General features: G+C 32.2%; 2 protein-coding genes across 4 annotated transcripts; both read left to right on the top strand.

The window, feature by feature from the left end:
* The first annotated feature begins 1,237 nt into the window (after positions 1-1,237).
* Positions 1,238-4,107, top strand: LOC115724205 (protein SRG1). Its single transcript, XM_030653689.2, has 4 exons — positions 1,238-1,833; positions 1,902-2,149; positions 3,157-3,484; positions 3,594-4,107. Exons 1-4 carry the CDS (start codon positions 1,579-1,581, stop codon positions 3,849-3,851), a joined length of 1,089 nt encoding a protein of 362 aa, XP_030509549.1. The 5' UTR covers positions 1,238-1,578; the 3' UTR covers positions 3,852-4,107.
* Positions 4,108-11,036: 6,929 nt separating this feature from the next.
* Positions 11,037-13,956, top strand: LOC115724204 (protein SRG1). 3 transcript variants are annotated; one of them, XM_061103617.1, is made up of 6 exons: positions 11,037-11,260; positions 11,628-11,720; positions 12,399-12,643; positions 12,727-12,974; positions 13,072-13,399; positions 13,509-13,956. In XM_061103617.1, the coding sequence occupies exons 2-6, from the start codon at positions 11,636-11,638 to the stop codon at positions 13,770-13,772; spliced, it is 1,170 nt and encodes a 389-aa protein (XP_060959600.1). In that variant the 5' UTR covers positions 11,037-11,260; positions 11,628-11,635; the 3' UTR covers positions 13,773-13,956. The 3 variants fall into 3 exon arrangements, with proteins under 3 accessions (XP_060959600.1, XP_060959601.1, XP_030509548.1); XM_061103618.1 differs by having other exon boundaries at positions 11,149-11,264; XM_030653688.2 differs by lacking the exons at positions 11,037-11,260; positions 11,628-11,720 and having other exon boundaries at positions 11,859-12,643.
* Positions 13,957-17,075: the final 3,119 nt, after the last annotated feature.

Here is a 17,075-nt window from a genome sequence, read left to right as displayed (position 1 = left end):
ATTTCTATGAGAGTTTTCGAGATAGAGGAAAATAAACTTTTGGATATAGGTGTAATACCTTGTTCAAGTCACGGTGATCCCCACTAATCTACACTCAAAGTTATGAGTGAATGTATATACATATATATACTTTTCTTGTTATATATATGTATTATATTACATGTGTTATATTAATCTTCTTTTTCTACTTTTATATATCTTGTTCAAGTCATATGTGTGTTGTAACATATATTTTATCAATTTTTTTGTTGATCTTTGTATTATATTACAATAGAATTGTAATGTCTTGATTTTCTTCCATTGTAATAAAATCTCTAGCATATTATAAAATGTACATTAATGAGATTGTTCTGAAGCTTGTTCTATAAGCACATCAAAGTTACTTTAAAGCGTATTTTAAACACTTAAATTATTTCAAAATATCTACAAAACTACTAAGAGATTTTAAATATTACAAACCCATATGTATAATATGGTATTTTGAAATAATAAGTAGAGAAGTATTTGCTTATATTCTTTGTGATGTTGGTTTTAGCATATGAGTAACGACGTGTACACTCAAAACATGTACCAAATATCAAACAGGACGATATATCACTGCAATAATCATATAATTTAATATAATAGTTTTTAGGGAGTATCGCTAGCCAATCACAACGCGACATGTCGAGAATGTTAGATAAATTAATAATAAACCCAAGATCAATTTTTATATAACATAGAACACAATAATAATATATAATAATTAGGTATGCGTACCTGATTGATCCATAGCAATTATCTCAATTCGATCCATAGCAATTATTTCAATTAGATAGTCCAATACTATCAACTAAGTCTTCCTCCCTAGATCTCTAAATCAGAAGCAGTTTATTTATTTGGTTATCAAAAAGTATACAATTGTGATGAGACAATATGTATTTATAGAGTTAGGGGGAGGACTTAGCTACATAACCCTAGTTGGACTGGGCCTGCTCATCAAAGGCTTCAGTCAACTAGAAAAGCTCACACTTCTGCTTCACCTAGACTTTACACACAGATGCTAAGTCCATTAACAAGTGATCACCAACAATATGGGTTAACACAGCAAAGAACTATACAATTAACCCAAATTTTAATAAAACCAATAAAATTTAATGTAAGCCCAAATAAAAAGTCACCACAATTACTCTTTAGATAAATGTGATTGTTTACAAAATTATAACGTCACCGTCACTGTGTAATATTTTACAACTACTTGGATGGTGATATCATGCACTCCAATATGTCATGCTAATGAAACCCAAATAAAATTGCCTCATTTGTTTGATCAAGTATTCAATATTTAAAAGTTCGTGAAGAAATCAATGACATGTGGGTCCTTAAATCTAATACAATATAACAAATGGAAAAGAAAATTATAGAATAAACATGTTATATTGTTCTGTTCTATGTTCTTCTTTGCTGCATGCCTATAAATAAAGACCTTCCCAAGACCCCAAAAGATACCCAAGTCTAAAATTAACAAAAATATTGTAAACCCTTTTTGTCTTTTGTTTTTCCACTATTATTACCAAAAATAAATAATAATTAGTTTCCATGGCCGCAGTATCAATTTCTCCCATCAAGGTTGGGAAAATTGATGATGTCCAAGAGCTGAGAAAGGCTAAGTCTGAAATCCCAGATAGATTTGTAAGAGACAAAACTGAGAGGCCAACACTAGACACTTCATCAATACCATCTAATGACATTCCCATTATAGATCTCCACAAGCTTTCAAATGGTTCAGAAGATGAAGTTCTTAGTGAGCTTTTGCAGCTCACAACTGCTTGTGATGAGTGGGGTTTTTTTCAGGTATTACAACCATAAATACTTCATTTTATAATAATATTTTCATCTGAACTAATCTTTTCTTTTTTTAGGTGATAAATCATGGGATTGATCTGAGTTTGGTCGAGCAAACAGAGGAGTTAACCAAGGGCTTTTTCATGCTGCCTTTGGCTGAGAAGCAGAAGTATGCTATGGTTCCAGGGATAGTTCATGGCTATGGACAAGCTTTTGTGTTCTCAGAGGACCAAAAGCTAGATTGGTGTAACATGTTTGCACTTGGGCTTGAGCCAAAGTCTATAAGAAACCCAAAACTATGGCCAGAAAACCCTCCTAAGTTCAGGTGACGATGATGGACATACTACTCTGCTTTTGACTTTGTCAACTCATGCATCTCTATTTTTCATATTTAGTATTATTAATATATATTAGACTTTTATATGATCTTACATTAAAGTTTTAAAAATTTCACTAGTAAACTCTTTTAAAAGATCGTTCTAATAGATTTTTTTATCTCTTTTCGACATCTAAAAAACTTTTTTAGTATAATTTCTTTTTTTTTTTCATATTGTATACGTTGTAACTATTTAAGACTAATTGTAAATTTTAAGAAAATTCTGAATAGTTTACAATAAGATTTAAACAGTTACTTACCATGCGTATAAGAAAAAGCAGTCGCGCGTATAATAAAATATGTAAATTTTGATTTTGGCATAGTAAATTATTTGAAATTTTCTAAAAATCTACATGTGGTTCTAAATAACTATAACATACACAATCATAAAAAAAAAATTAAACTAAAAGTTCTCTTGGGTGCTCTACTAAAACACCCCTTAATGGGGGTATACTATAATTAATGGACTTAACATCTGAATTATGTTTAGTTGAAGTAGAAGTGTGAAATTTTTTAGTCAACCGAAGCTTTTGATAAGGAGGCCAGTGCAACTAGGGTTTTGTTGTTAGGTCTCCTCTCTAATTTTACCAATACATATTGTCTTATTACAATTGTATGTCTTAATTGATCTATTGGGTCTACTCTATTTTATAGATCTATAAAGAAAGACTTAATATGTTAGTATTGCACTACCAAACTATATTATGTCTCAAATTATGTTTTATAGATCATTTATATTTTCTATATCATTGAATTGAATTATTCATAGTGTTTTAAATTATATGCAATATAGTATATTTTCGTTCTATAAATTTTCTAATATGAAATAAAATAACATATGTCCTAATTAATCCTCAATTTTACTGAGATATCGTGATTCTTAGTAAATAAGCCCGTAAAATAACCTCATAACCAAACATTATAATTCTTTTTTCTTTTCTTTTCTTTATGTTCAGTGAAACTGTTGATCTTTATTCAAAAGAAGTAAGAAAACTATGCCAAAACCTGTTGAAATACATAGCCATGACTCTTGGGTTGAAAGAAGATGTGTTTGCTGAGATGTTTGGTGTGGCTGTCCAAGCCATAAGGATGAACTATTACCCACCATGTTCAAGACCTGACCTTGTTTTGGGTCTAAGCCCACATTCAGATGGAAGTGCCCTAACAGTTCTACAAGAAAGTAAAGGCAGCTCAGTGGGACTTCAAATCTTGAAAGATGACAAATGGGTTTCAGTTAAGCCAATCCCAAATGCCCTTGTGATCAACATTGGGGACACTATAGAAGTAAGACATATTATTTCTTTACATAATCTCTCCTCCTTTTCTTTGTTTAAAAAATTGGTAGTTTTTGGTGTTTTTTTTTTAACTTTGAAGTGTACATATACATATATAGGTTCTTACGAACGGAAGGTACAAGAGTGTGGAACACAGAGCTGTGACTCACAATGAAAAAGATAGGCTTTCAATAGTCACTTTTTATGCTCCTACCTATGAATTAGAGATTGGACCTTTGGCTGAATTGGTGGAAGAAAATAACTCATGCAAGTATAGAAGATACACTCATGGAGAGTATAGTGAAAACTATCTGAGAAACAAGTTAGGTAAGAAATCACTGGATTTTGCAAAGATCAAAACCAACAATTCAAACTAAACCAACCCCGTGTTGTGAAAATGTAACACCCTGTTCTTTAGGGACGCCATGTGGTTTAATAAACAAGTGCCTTGTGAAGCGACATATTTTTAAATCCAAGTGTGATTTTAAGTAAACCACTTGAGACTAGCTCAAGTGGCCATAGGTGAGTGTGTGTGTTGGAGGTTCTAGGTTCGAGTCCAGATAAAACATAGTTGTAATATATAAACGTTTAAATAAAAAAAAAAAAAGTGTGATTTTAAGTAAAATTTGGTACTAGTTAAAGAAGGTCTACAAATAAATTCTATTATTTCCTTTATATTGATTTAGGATCCCAAACTTTATTTATGAAATAATTTAGTGCACTATTACATTCAAATCGACCTAGGTCAATCTCTCTGCCCCAAACCCTCTAACTCATTTTTGAACAACCTACGTCTAATAAATATATGTGAGCGAAAAAGACGTAATAAGAAAATCATATAAAATAGTATAACATATTCACATACAATATGGGCCAATGTCCCAATGTTGACAACTCAACTATATAGCACATGCAATTTACTCAAATTTGATGCTATTTAACATTAGTAGTTTTGTAAAGGCCAATGCTATAATGTAACTAAAGAAATATTAATTATAATTATTTTTGTTGTGATTAAAGAAATATTAGCTACAATTTTTTGTTGTGATTAAAGAAATATTAGCTACAATTTTTTGTTGTGACTAAAAAAATATTAGTTATAATTTTTTTTGTGGCTAAAAAAGTATTAGTGACAACAAAAATTATGACTAAATAAATATTAATGAAAATAAACATTATCGCCAAAGATAAATAATTTGTGGCTAAAAGGTGGTTGTGACTAATTGTTGATTAGTTGTGACAAAAAATAATTTTTAGTAACAATATTGTTTTTATTGTGACTAAAACTTTTAGCCACGATTTTTTAGTCGCAACGCTGTCACAAGAAAAATTTGTGACTAAAACTTTTGGTCATAATATTTTTCACATTTAGCCACAACTTTTGTTGTGACTAAAAGTAAAAAATTTTGTAGTGCTACAACATTATTAGTTTTGTAAAGGCCCATGCTACAACAATGATATAGTTCGCTCAAACATGATGCAGTGACATCAATAGTTTTGTTAGGGCGCATGGTGTCTTAGGCTGTACTGACAGTTGATTATGTTAGCATGTTACTCAAGGTAAATATTACCATAAATACACATCTCCTCAATTTTGTGGATTGCATTAAATGTAACCTTTGGTATTCCCAAACCATTGGATGGTGGGAGTTGTGCTTTCTCAGATTTAATCTGAGCCTTTAAATTAGAGGCACATGGATAACCATCTTCCTTATAAATACCTAGTTATAGTTTGTTTGGCACTTTATCCATTTCTTTGAATTTTTGAGTTTTTAGAGAGAGAAACATGCTTAAACTTAAAATTTTCTTCCTAGTGAATGCCTGATATCAGTTCAGAGTCCGTCAACTAATTATTGAAGTTTCAAAAGAGATTATTCCCAAATACTGTCTCTCTCATTGCTGCCCTAGAATTGTCTTCTATAGATTTTCAAAGAGACTCTGACGAGCTCAAAAAGACTAAGCAAATTTCGGGTGAGAATCTCAGCGGCGATTCAAAGACCAATACCCCCAATCTTTGAAAACTCAAGTACTCCTCTCCCATGACCTTGTTATTGTGTTTTTTGATTAGATAGATTCTAGGGTAGCAGGTTTTAGGCGAATATGCCATGATTTTGGGGCTTTTCTAAGTTTTTCAATGATTGGAAATGCGTGCACCACCGTGTAGGGATGGTTTATTATCTTTGTATGGTTGATAAATTAGAGACCATAGGGAAGTTATTGATTTTGAGAACCTTGCCATGCATAGAAAATAAAAAAAACTAGGGATTTTTCAAGTTTTCTATTTTCGAATGACAACCGATTTCAAGGGTTCCAACAATGTTCCCTGAGGATTTTGCTATAACTCGTGTATTCTATCCAAGATCTTTCTAGTGCCGAATAGCAACACATTTTCTTTTTGTTCCCTTTCTTATGCTCCAAACCTTTTATCCATGGGCAAATTATTCCTGGATATAGGATCTGGTGGGGACCGCTCCAAGCAGATACCTGTGAGGACTCTCCAATACCTTTAATATTTTATTCAGTTGGAGGTGTTAACTTCTTAGTGTTCATCTTTTCCAAATTTTATTATGCCTAAAGAGAACCAGAATGATGAACGCGCATGGGATGTAGGATGCAATAACAATGATCCTTCCTGGAACATCAATGTAGGACCGGTGGTCCTTGAGGAGGATCACGTTGACGATATGGAATGGGAGATGGACAACATCCCTAAAATTCTACAATTACAAAATGTTGACGGGCTTGGAAGAAGAATGCGACTTCAAAAATACATTCTGCGTATTTTAGAATAGGCTTTCACGAAGAGATGAAAAATCCATCACCATTGTAGATGGCTTTGGATCATGGAGCCTGGGCCATATCACTATCGAATCCCGCCTCCTGCTCAGAGATTACTTCACGAAATTTTTAACCTTTGTCAGGATCACCCCAATTCAAATGATCTCGTAGAGCTACAAGCTTTTGGTGGGGTGGTACATTTTCTGTAAGGAGAGGAAGATTTCAGTGTCCAAGCCTGCGGAGGTTCTCTTCTTTTACGAATTAGAACATGTCCCTTCCAAGAAAGACAAGAACAAAAATGGCTTCTACCTCTTAAAGAAGAGGAAGAAAGTTAAGTTCCCTACCAGTCCCTAGATTTATCCTCCAAATATACAATAATACTTATTTTATACCTCCGGATTCCCTTTGAATCAGCATCCAACTCTCCTCCTAAACTTCTAGCGACTGTGTAAGTATTCATCTCCCTATTTTAGTCTTTCACTTTTGGTACTTCAGTTGTTGGTTGCCTACACATTATTATACGACTTTTATTTCTTTTTCCTAGATAAGTCCTTATTCTCGAACCCAAACAATTTTTCGGTTAAAAGCTCATCGAACAACTTATTATAGTTTGGAGTTGGATGTTGGGAAACTAATGACTACTGCCAATTTTTAGGAGGTTGGGTTGATCGCTAACCACCAATCCATTGACCTTCCAAGCTTCTGAGGATAATCACTAACCCAAAAGAGGTTAGAGAAGGGATCACCAACATAGTGGCAGAGGAAGTAAAGGAGGTTGTTACCCAAGTCAAGCGTCAAATGGTAGAATTCAAAGAAGACCAAGAAGTGCTGAAGGAGGCTACAGAGCTTCCTAAGTGATTTGTTAACATTCTTCCCAACAAGGGGGCTCTAGGAGCTAGCACTTTCGATGAAGGTAACACTACCTTCCACTTGGTTTGTGCTCCCTAAGTGGAAGGTTTTGTTAATACTAGACAGGACATGTTTAACCCGTATTTCCTTAGGAAAATCCTTCTTGATACCCTATCAAGCGATATTTGCTTTGGGTAGATGAGATAGTGGAGATCCCAACTCATTTTATACTTCCTTCTCAACAAACTAGGGTAGACCCATTTATCCTTATGCACAATCCTAGAGTCTTCAAATACGGTAACTTTTTAGGGCACAAAGATATCCTTAACTTTGCTAGGGAAATCTTTCAAGGCTTTGGTTCCAACTTTGATGGTTGAGCCCTGATCTTTGTTTTCGTTTTTTGAATTATTGTAATGTTTGCTATGTATTTGTGATTTTCAGCTGGTTAAGTGTTTCTAACTCTCTTAATTTTATAGTGTATGATGCCAAGAAGGTCATTGCAGCCTTCCGAACAAATATTACCAACAGAAGTAATGCCTTGAGAGCGATCGCTGGTGTCATCAAGAAAGTTCCTAAGTCAAAACCTTTCGCATCTCAAACAAAGTCTAAGGAGACAGTACCCCCAAAATTCAAACCAACCAGATTGGTTGATGCATTACTAAACCCAGAGGCTACCATTCATGTCATCCCACTGCGTCAGATTCCACCTTTTGCTTCTGCTCCTCTGGCTCCAGCTGTCAAGAAAATGGAGAAAAAAATCATCGATCTTTGCAAAGATGAGGTTCTAGAGAAATCTTTTCTTCAAAGAAGTCCATGAATGCAGAGGAGAGAACTGCTAAGAAGGCTATACTCGATGCCTTGGCAGCCAAGAGAAGAGAGCAAACTAAAACGAACTTAGCTTATGATGACTCAGTGGGGAGTACTGCCCCCGGAGGCTTTGAAGAAGTGCACAAAGGTAATTAAGTTCCTCCTTGATTTCCAATATGACCTTTGGCTCTGAATGCCTACGAGGTGGCACTCGATGAAGAAAAAGACCAACTGATAAACTGCACTTGGGATTTTAAATTAGGGGACGTGAACCTACTTTATTGATAACTTTCTTCAAGTAGAATGTTGAGCTATCATCTCAGGACCCATCCATAAGGTTGTCTAGGAAGTTAGTGGTGTTGGGATTTTATGCCCTAAATAAAACCCATTCCAATCGAATCTGATTTGTCATGAATAAAAGATTAGAAGTCATTTATGTTTACATGTTGTTTTCATGTTTATGGTTTAATATATATACAAAATCTGTTAAGTCCCGAACATATAGTCATTTACAATTACAGTGATGTCAACACATTGGAATGTGATTGTGATTATATGCTTCGAAAGACAAAGTCCATGTTTCATCAGTGTGTTGGATTTACACTAATGTGATAATCAGCGATGAAGTGTACTTACACTTTGCATAAGTGTTATGTTCTTTCCAGAACATTGACAAAGTATACTAGTTTCGAATGTATGGAGTATACATTGGACTGGACCGATATTGATCTTCGTTAAGATATTATAATCTTACCGTTGTATCTTTCTAAGTCAATATCACTAGTTGATCTTAGATCAAAAGATCTTAATCCTAATATGCTTAGGTTCAATCTCAGGAGTGTTATTCATGTTCTTTGATTTGTTAGTTAAACCTACTTTCTGGTCAGGGTGATACATATATTTTGGGAACATGGTAGTATGATTGAGTGGGAGCGCTAAACATAGATATGGAATCTATAGCTTCTATAGGTACTTAAAAGTGAAACAATGATTTCCTTCGAGCTTGACTTAATAGATGTAAATGTAAGAGCTCTTGTTTAAGTGATTATATTCACTGAAATATTATTTACAGGAAATGTTTTAAGGATTGAAACGGTAAAAATTTATTTCTACTCGGTGTAAATAATCTATAGAGGATCTTTGATTATTGAGATTATAACGATGGTTAAATGTGATAGCGTATCTATATGGTGGAACATATAGAGCGTTCTATATGACTGAGAGTGCAATTCCAAGTTCTATGAGTGGATGCAACAAGAAATTAATAAGTTAGGGAATTTACTTGGTAAATTCTAGTTCAGCTTATTGGAAGCTCAGTTATATAGGCCCATGGTCCCCATTCTAGTTGAGACCATACTGTTTGTAAGACTCAAATAATTGATTTTAATTAATCAATTATAATTCTAAAATTAGACTATGTCTAGTTTGTGAATTTTCACTTAGCAAGGGCTTAAATTGTGAAGAAAAGAGATTCTAGGTTTTATTTATTAATTGGAAGTCTTTATTATGTCTAATTAATAAATATATTAAATGACAATATTATTTAATAATTTATTTTAGTTATAATTAGTTTTGGCATTTAAATGGTTAGAATTAGAAAATTGGCGTTTTTGAGAAAATAGAAATGAAAATTGTCAAAATTGGAAAAATACCAAGAGGGGCCCATTACCCTATGGCCGGCCACTTAATGATGATTTTCCAATTAATATTTTCATTATTTTAATGCCTAGTAATTCCTAACCTAAACCTAGTGATTACCTATAAATAGATAGTGATGGCTCACACTTAAAGAGAATGAAAATCATATGAATTTTTGTCTTCAGAAAAATTGAGCCTCCTATCTTATTGTCCATAGTCGAACCTCTCTCTCCCTCTTTTCTTCTTCAATTTTTCGAAACCTTGAGTGATAGAGTGAGTGGCCACACACATCAAGTGGTATCTCAATCATAGTGTGGAAGATTGTGAAGAATCCAAATTGAAGAGAAGGACATTCAGGGTCAGATTTTGGTGATACTCTGCGACAGGAGATATATTATTCCGCTGCACCCAATGTAAGGTTTCCTAAACTTTATATGTGTATATTTCATTGTTTTAGAAATTCATATTAGGATGTTAATGAAACATACTTGTTAGTAAATCTAGATCCTGGTAAAACATATTCCAACAAGTGGATCGGTTTGTAGCCACATCCAGATTCACCGAGCCATTCGAGAGCGATATTACCCCTTTTGTTGTTGACCTTCTCGATCAAATCAGGACGATTACAGGGAAACTTAGGCCAAAAAGGTTAGCCATAACTACTAGCGAGAATGCCATGTTCTTGACTCAAGCTCTTCGCCACCAGGCTTTTAGGGTAAGGTTCCCAGATCGCTTCTCTGTTCACACGCTTTTCTTTACATGCCCATTTTTCTAAGTAAACCTTGTCTTTTTCTAAATTCTCAACATGGATATAAGTAAAAATAGAAAGAAAGGAAAGCTTTGTTTGACTAAAAGTCAATATTTGAAAAGAAAAAAAAAAATACTGTAGCGTTTTGGTACAAATGAACAAATAAAACCTGTAAGTACTCCACTTATTCCTCATTTCAAGCTCAATGCTTAGTATCTCCAAGATTGATGAAGAATGAGAATACATGGAAAAAGTTATGTATGCTAATGTGATTGGTAGCTTATTTAGGCAAGCATTAATCAACAACTGTCTATGTTTTTACTCTTGCAAAAGCACATGTGAGTTGAAAGTCTACTTTGTAGACAACAGTTGCATTTTCTACCATAAAGGCAGTATGGCCAGTTATAGAAGCAATGAAGGAATCTATTTGGCTACAAAGTTTATTTGATGATTAGGTTTTAGGGAAAAAACCCATCAAGGTGTATTGTGATAGTCAAATTGCAATTCATTTAGCAAAGAATCAAGTCGTTCATGCAAGAACAAAACATATAGATATTCCGAGGAAGATTGTTGAAGAATGTAAAATTCTCTTTTTGAAGATCGAAATAATTGATAATCCAACGGATATGATGACAAAAGGCAAGTTCAAACATTATTTAATAACTTACAAGTTTGATTTGGCTATGGTGTCGCAAATTTTAGAAATTAAAGGAATTTGTTTGTAAAGTCGGTAAGGTGGAGATTTGTTGGATTTTGGCTCTTTTGTGAGTAACTGTGTAAAAAATCCCACATTGATTGTAAATGAGAATTTAACCCATACTGAAGCCTATAAATATGTCCCCTTTTAATATTTATTATAATCCCAAAATTTATATTTTTCAGGGTGGTTGTTTACTCAGCCTTGCTCTGTAGTTATTTTGAAGTTCATTCAATTTGATAGTTAAGTTATGAGCGCTACTTGAGAATGTAGGTAATTTTTGCGTACCAAACCTTGTAAATTTCTAATGTTCTTATCAATAGCATTATTTATTTCAACAACATTATTTTACTTGGCTAGTTTAAGTTCTTATTCATCATTACATTGTGAATAGGAATAATTTAATTTTCCTAACAATTATGATATAAAATGAGTACTGAATTCATTAGTTTTGTAGAATTATATCTAATGGGAATGAATTTAGAATAATTTCATTAGATTGCAATTCCCATAAGATAATTTATCAAATTCACTTTTTCTTTTATGTCAGCATTTAATTTAGCATTAGCATAAAAATAGGGAAAAGTAGAGAATTTCAAACAAGGTTACTTTCTAATCTTTCTTGATATTGTATAGTGGTGAAGATGGCCACACTATCAATCTTCAAAGTAGTATGGAATATTCAAGTAAGGAATAAGATCTTATGTAAGCATCATCATAGTGGACCAGGTTAGAATTTTTATATTTATCTATAAATATATATAAGTAATTTTATAGTTGTTATTTTTATTTGTGATACATCTAAAAAAGTTTAAGTCAATTTTTCTTTTATATAATTATTAATATTTTTTTTTTTTTTGCGAAAAATACAAAATAAATTTACTCTAAAACTTACTAAAGGATATTTTCAGCACTGAAAATTATTCATAATTTATTCAAAAACTAATGAAATATTCTAATAATATTCTTTTTCTTTTAATTATAATACCCCTAATAATAAAGTCAAAAGAAACACCCCAACCGTACAAATGGTATTTTGAAATTTTAAGTATAAGTGTCTGCTTTTTAATTTCTAATATTGGTTTTAGCACATAACTACTTTGATGATGATATCATGCACCCCAATATGTCATGCTAATGAAAGCCCAATAAAATTGCCTCATTTGTTTGATCAAAGTATTCAATCTCCATCTTCAAGTGCATAACTCAACATATAAAAGTGCATGAAGAAATCATTAACATGTGGGTCCCTAAATCTAACACAATATAATAAATGGAAAGGAAAATAATATATAATACAATAAACATGTCATGTTATACTCTACTGCCTATAAATACAGACCTTCCCAAAACCCCAAAAGCAACCCAAGTCTAGAGTTAATAATAATCCAGTTTCCATGGCCCCAGTTCCAATTTCTTCCATCAAAGTTGGGAAAATTGATGATGTCCAAGAGTTGAGAAAGGCTAAGTCTAAAATCCCAGAAAGATTTGTAAGAGACAAAACTGAGAGGCCAACACTAGCCACTTCATCAATATCATCTACTCACATTCCCATTATAGATCTCCACAAGCTTTCAAATGGTTCAAAGGATGAAATTTTAAGTGAGCTTTTGCAGCTCTCAACTGCTTGTGATGAGTGGGGTTTTTTTCAGGTATTACAACCATAAAAACTTTCATTTTATAGTAATAATAACAATAATAATGTCATGTGAACTAATGTTTTTTTTTTCTTTAGGTGATAAATCATGGGATTGACCAGAATTTGGTAGAGCAAATAGAGAAGGTATCCAAGGGCTTTTTCATGTTGCCTTTGGCTGAGAAGCAGAAGTATGCTATGGCTCCTGGGACAGTTCAGGGCTATGGACAAGCTTTTGTGTTCTCAGAGGACCAAAAACTAGATTGGTGCAACATGTTTGCACTTGGGGTTGAGCCAAATTTTATTAGAAGCCCAAAACTATGGCCAAAAAACCCTGTTAACTTCAGGTAATGATGATATATAGACACTACTCTGCTTTTTTGACTTTGTCAACTCATACATCTATATTTATATTTAGTAATAATATACATATTTTATATTCAGTGAAACTGTGGATCTTTATTCAAAAGAAGTAAGGAAACTATGCCAAAAGCTGTTGAAATACATAGCCATGACTCTTGGGTTGAAAGAAGATGTATTTAATGAGATGTTTGGTGTGGCTGTCCAAGCCATAAGGATGAACTATTACCCACCATGTTCAAGACCTGACCTTGTTTTGGGTCTAAGCCCACATTCAGATGGAAGTGCCCTAACAGTTCTACAAGAAAGTAAAGGCAGCTCAGTGGGACTTCAAATCTTGAAAGATGACAAATGGGTTTCAGTTCAGCCAATCCCAAATGCCCTTGTCATCAACATTGGAGACACTATAGAAGTAAGACATATTATATCTTTACTTTTTTCTTTGTTTCAGAATTTGGGTGTTTTGGGGTTTCTTCTTTCCTTTTTCTTTTTCTTTTTTCTAACTTGTACAACATATACAGGTCCTTACAAATGGAAGGTACAAGAGTGTGGAACACAGAGCTGTGACTCACAAGCAAAAAGATAGGCTTTCAATAGTCACCTTTTATGCTCCTACCTATGAATTAGAGATAGGACCTTTGGCTGAATTGGTGGAAGAAAATAAGCCATGCAACTATAGAAGATACAATCATGGAGAGTATAGTAAGCACTATGTGACAAACAAGTTACAAGGCAAGAGAACACTGGATTTTGCCAAGATTCAAACTAAACCAAACCCATGTTGAAAAAAGAGTATAGTAACATTATATGAGAAACTAGAATGTTTTAGTTGGGAAAAGGAAAAAAAGAAGAGGGTTTTCAGTCCTTTGCTAATTTCAATGTGATCTATACACTGTTTGTGGATTTAACTATGTTCTGAAAAATCTTACAAATTAATGAAAGCTTTGTGGGGTCTTGTACTTATAATTTCTTTGTCAAATTGTGTTTTGTTTTTCAATGACTAAAAATTAAGTAGTAGCAAGTTGTAGTAGTAAGTAGAAAAAAAATAAAATAAAAGAGTATCAAACATAAGTATATTTTCACTTTATGCTGTTTCCCTCTCTGAGATTCCTAATATGGAAAGAGCCAATCAATCAAAATACTTGCTAGGATGGAATCTAACAATGCCCACCATATAATTATATCACAATATGGTCATGAACAAAAATAAAAAATCAAAACTCAATAATAATAATAATAATATGGGTGCTCCATTGTTCAAGGGAAAGGAAAGCTTTTTTGTCAATGGTGGGAGTGAGGAGAGGCCCCAATTACATCATGTGTGTCTGTTTTTCTTTTTAGTTGTTCATATAATTGGAGTCAAGGAAGGCACTAAGTCAAATATATATATATTTTATATATAAAGCAAGTAGTTATTACATGGATATTTTGCTGATTCTAAGCTGAAGTGACATTATTAAATGAGTGGTAACAACTAGAAGAGCACATAGAAATTAAGGAGTCCAAACATTTGATGACATAAGATGTGATCTAGGCTTTAATCAAAAAAATCAAAAGTGGCGTATATTACATAATTTCATTGTATTCATCATCTAAAATAGGTATTTTTACATTTTATACTAAAATTTTTAATTTTTGCATCTTCTTATAGGCAGATTTTTTTTCAAAAATACTGTATTTTTTTTTAAAAAAATATTGTATAAGTTTTATACTGTGTATTGTGTTAAGTTTTCACGATTATTTCATAGTTGTTTTTTAATTAACCCACTGTTATTTTGATTGTTCTGTTTTATTGTTTTACAGTTATTTTGTAAAAAGACAGTACTTTAATAAAAAAATTCCGTGCAGCAGTAAAATTATAAACTTTTGTCTAAAATTTTGTATTTTTGTAAAAACCCTAACTATATATATTTACATATATACATAATACATATAAAAATGAGAAATGCTAAGGGCACCCATGATACTTAACACTCTTATGAAGTGTAAGATCGCTATTAGTGTAACTCAATATCGGATCCCATTTGTTTTACTTAAATAATATTATAAAAAATACTAATTAATTATAAAACGGCACTTCATTGTGGTGTTAGACACCATAAATGTCTTATAGTAATGCTCTATAAAAAATACATAAGATTTTTTTGGGGAGGGCTACAGCCAACAGCCCCCTAAGTCAATGAATGGCTCAATAGTCTTTGGAGAGTGGAGACTAGTGTAGTGTCAGCAACCATAATATTTCTCTTTTCGACTAAGGCTTGTTAGCCCCTCTTGGATTTAGGGGTAGCTCTAGTAGGGAGGGCTTGCTTGTTAATTTCCTCAAAAGAAAGTTTTCATGGGCATTGGACAGTGTTACTAAATGCTAGCTAGGGAGCTTTATCTTCTGGTGAGCTACATTTTCAAATTAAGGACTTCGATTCTAGTAGCATGCGTGTATGTCCTCTTCTATAATTTGTGCAACCTATTCGATTGGCAAATTGGTGGGGGTTTGTTGTTGGAGGCTTCGCTACAGTTCTTGTTGTTTAATATGAATATGGGGTGGAGTTGGTTTTGGTGTGCATGAGACATGAGTGGTGGTGGTGTTTCATAAATCAAGAGAAAAGATACTTTAGGGGTTCGGGTTGTATTCACTATACTAAAGAGAGGAGGTTTTGGTGGTGGGGTATTGAATGGGTGGGGTATGTCAAATTATATATTTATTTATTTTTTATATATATGTTAAATTAATTTTTATTAATGAAAATTAACTATTCAAATTAAATTTGTTTATTTGTTTATTTATTTATTTTGAATAGAAATGCAATTTCATCCATTTAAATTATTCAAAAGAACATTACGTAAATTATTCGAAATCGTAAAATCTAAATAGGTTGCAATCAGCATTTAACCACGAAGTTTTAGCTAAATAGTAAGCAATATGATTGGCAGTGGCGGAACTATGTTAGGGTATGGGGTGGCCATGGCCCCCCTAATATTTTAGGGAATTATTTTTAATATATATATAATATATAAAAATTAAATTTAATTATTAAAGAAATATAGTTAGTTTAGCTTACCTCAATGTACATAAATAGATGTGTATTATTATATACGGGTTTTATAGGTGTATTCTATTTTTTATATTAATTTAAAGGCTATGTGTAGGAATTGTCCCTCAAATTAATACGATTATCAAATCGTCTTTTGAAATATTTATTTACTATTCCCTTTGAACTATGTCACAATGTTGAAATATAAGACTTCTAATAAGTTTTATCCAATGACGTGACTAATAAAATAGTAATGGGACTTGTGTGTCATTGTCACATAAGTGCCACATGTATAATTTAAATAAAAAACAATTTTTTTTCTTATCAATAATTGACAAGAAAATTTAAGATTAATTTATTTTTATTCATATAATTTAGGGTAAATACCATTTTGAATCCTGTATTTTGTAAAAGTTACTAATTGGAATCTATATTTTATAAATCACAAAATATACCCTGTATTTTTGAAAAATATACAAATAGGACCCTGAATTGATTTTTTGTCAAAATAAAACTTAATAATAATTTGATCTAAAGATGTTATGACAAATCTAGTTACATTTTCTGTATCTGTTCGTGTTAGAAATTATCTTAAAGTTAGTTATGTTAAAAAATAAAACTGTTAAAAATTGAGTTTAGGATCATATTTTTACCATTTTGGAAAATATAGGGTCCATTTTGTCATTTAACAAGACAAAGGGTCTAATTGATAACTTTTACAAAGTAGAGGGTCTAAAATAGTATGTATCCTATAATTCATAGTTAATAAGAAAATATTTTTTAAAATTTTAAATTAAATATGTGGCGTTGACAATAACACATCAACTACATTGACATGTTTTAACATAAAAAATTTCAAGGGATACGATATGATCATTGTAATAGTTCAAGGTTATAAAATTTTGAAATAGCCTAATTTTATTAATATTTTCTAAAAAGAAATAGGTAAAAATATAATTCGCTTGACCTTCCTATTTGGCCCCTCCTCAGATTTTTGTCTGGTTCCGCCACTGATGATTGGCAAATCGTTTGACAAAAATCAAAAAGATATTATTCAAA

Source organism: Cannabis sativa, chromosome 9 (genome assembly GCF_029168945.1).
Source record: "Cannabis sativa cultivar Pink pepper isolate KNU-18-1 chromosome 9, ASM2916894v1, whole genome shotgun sequence".
Taxonomy (NCBI): domain Eukaryota; kingdom Viridiplantae; phylum Streptophyta; class Magnoliopsida; order Rosales; family Cannabaceae; genus Cannabis; species Cannabis sativa.
This window is presented reverse-complemented; position numbering and strand designations above follow the sequence as displayed.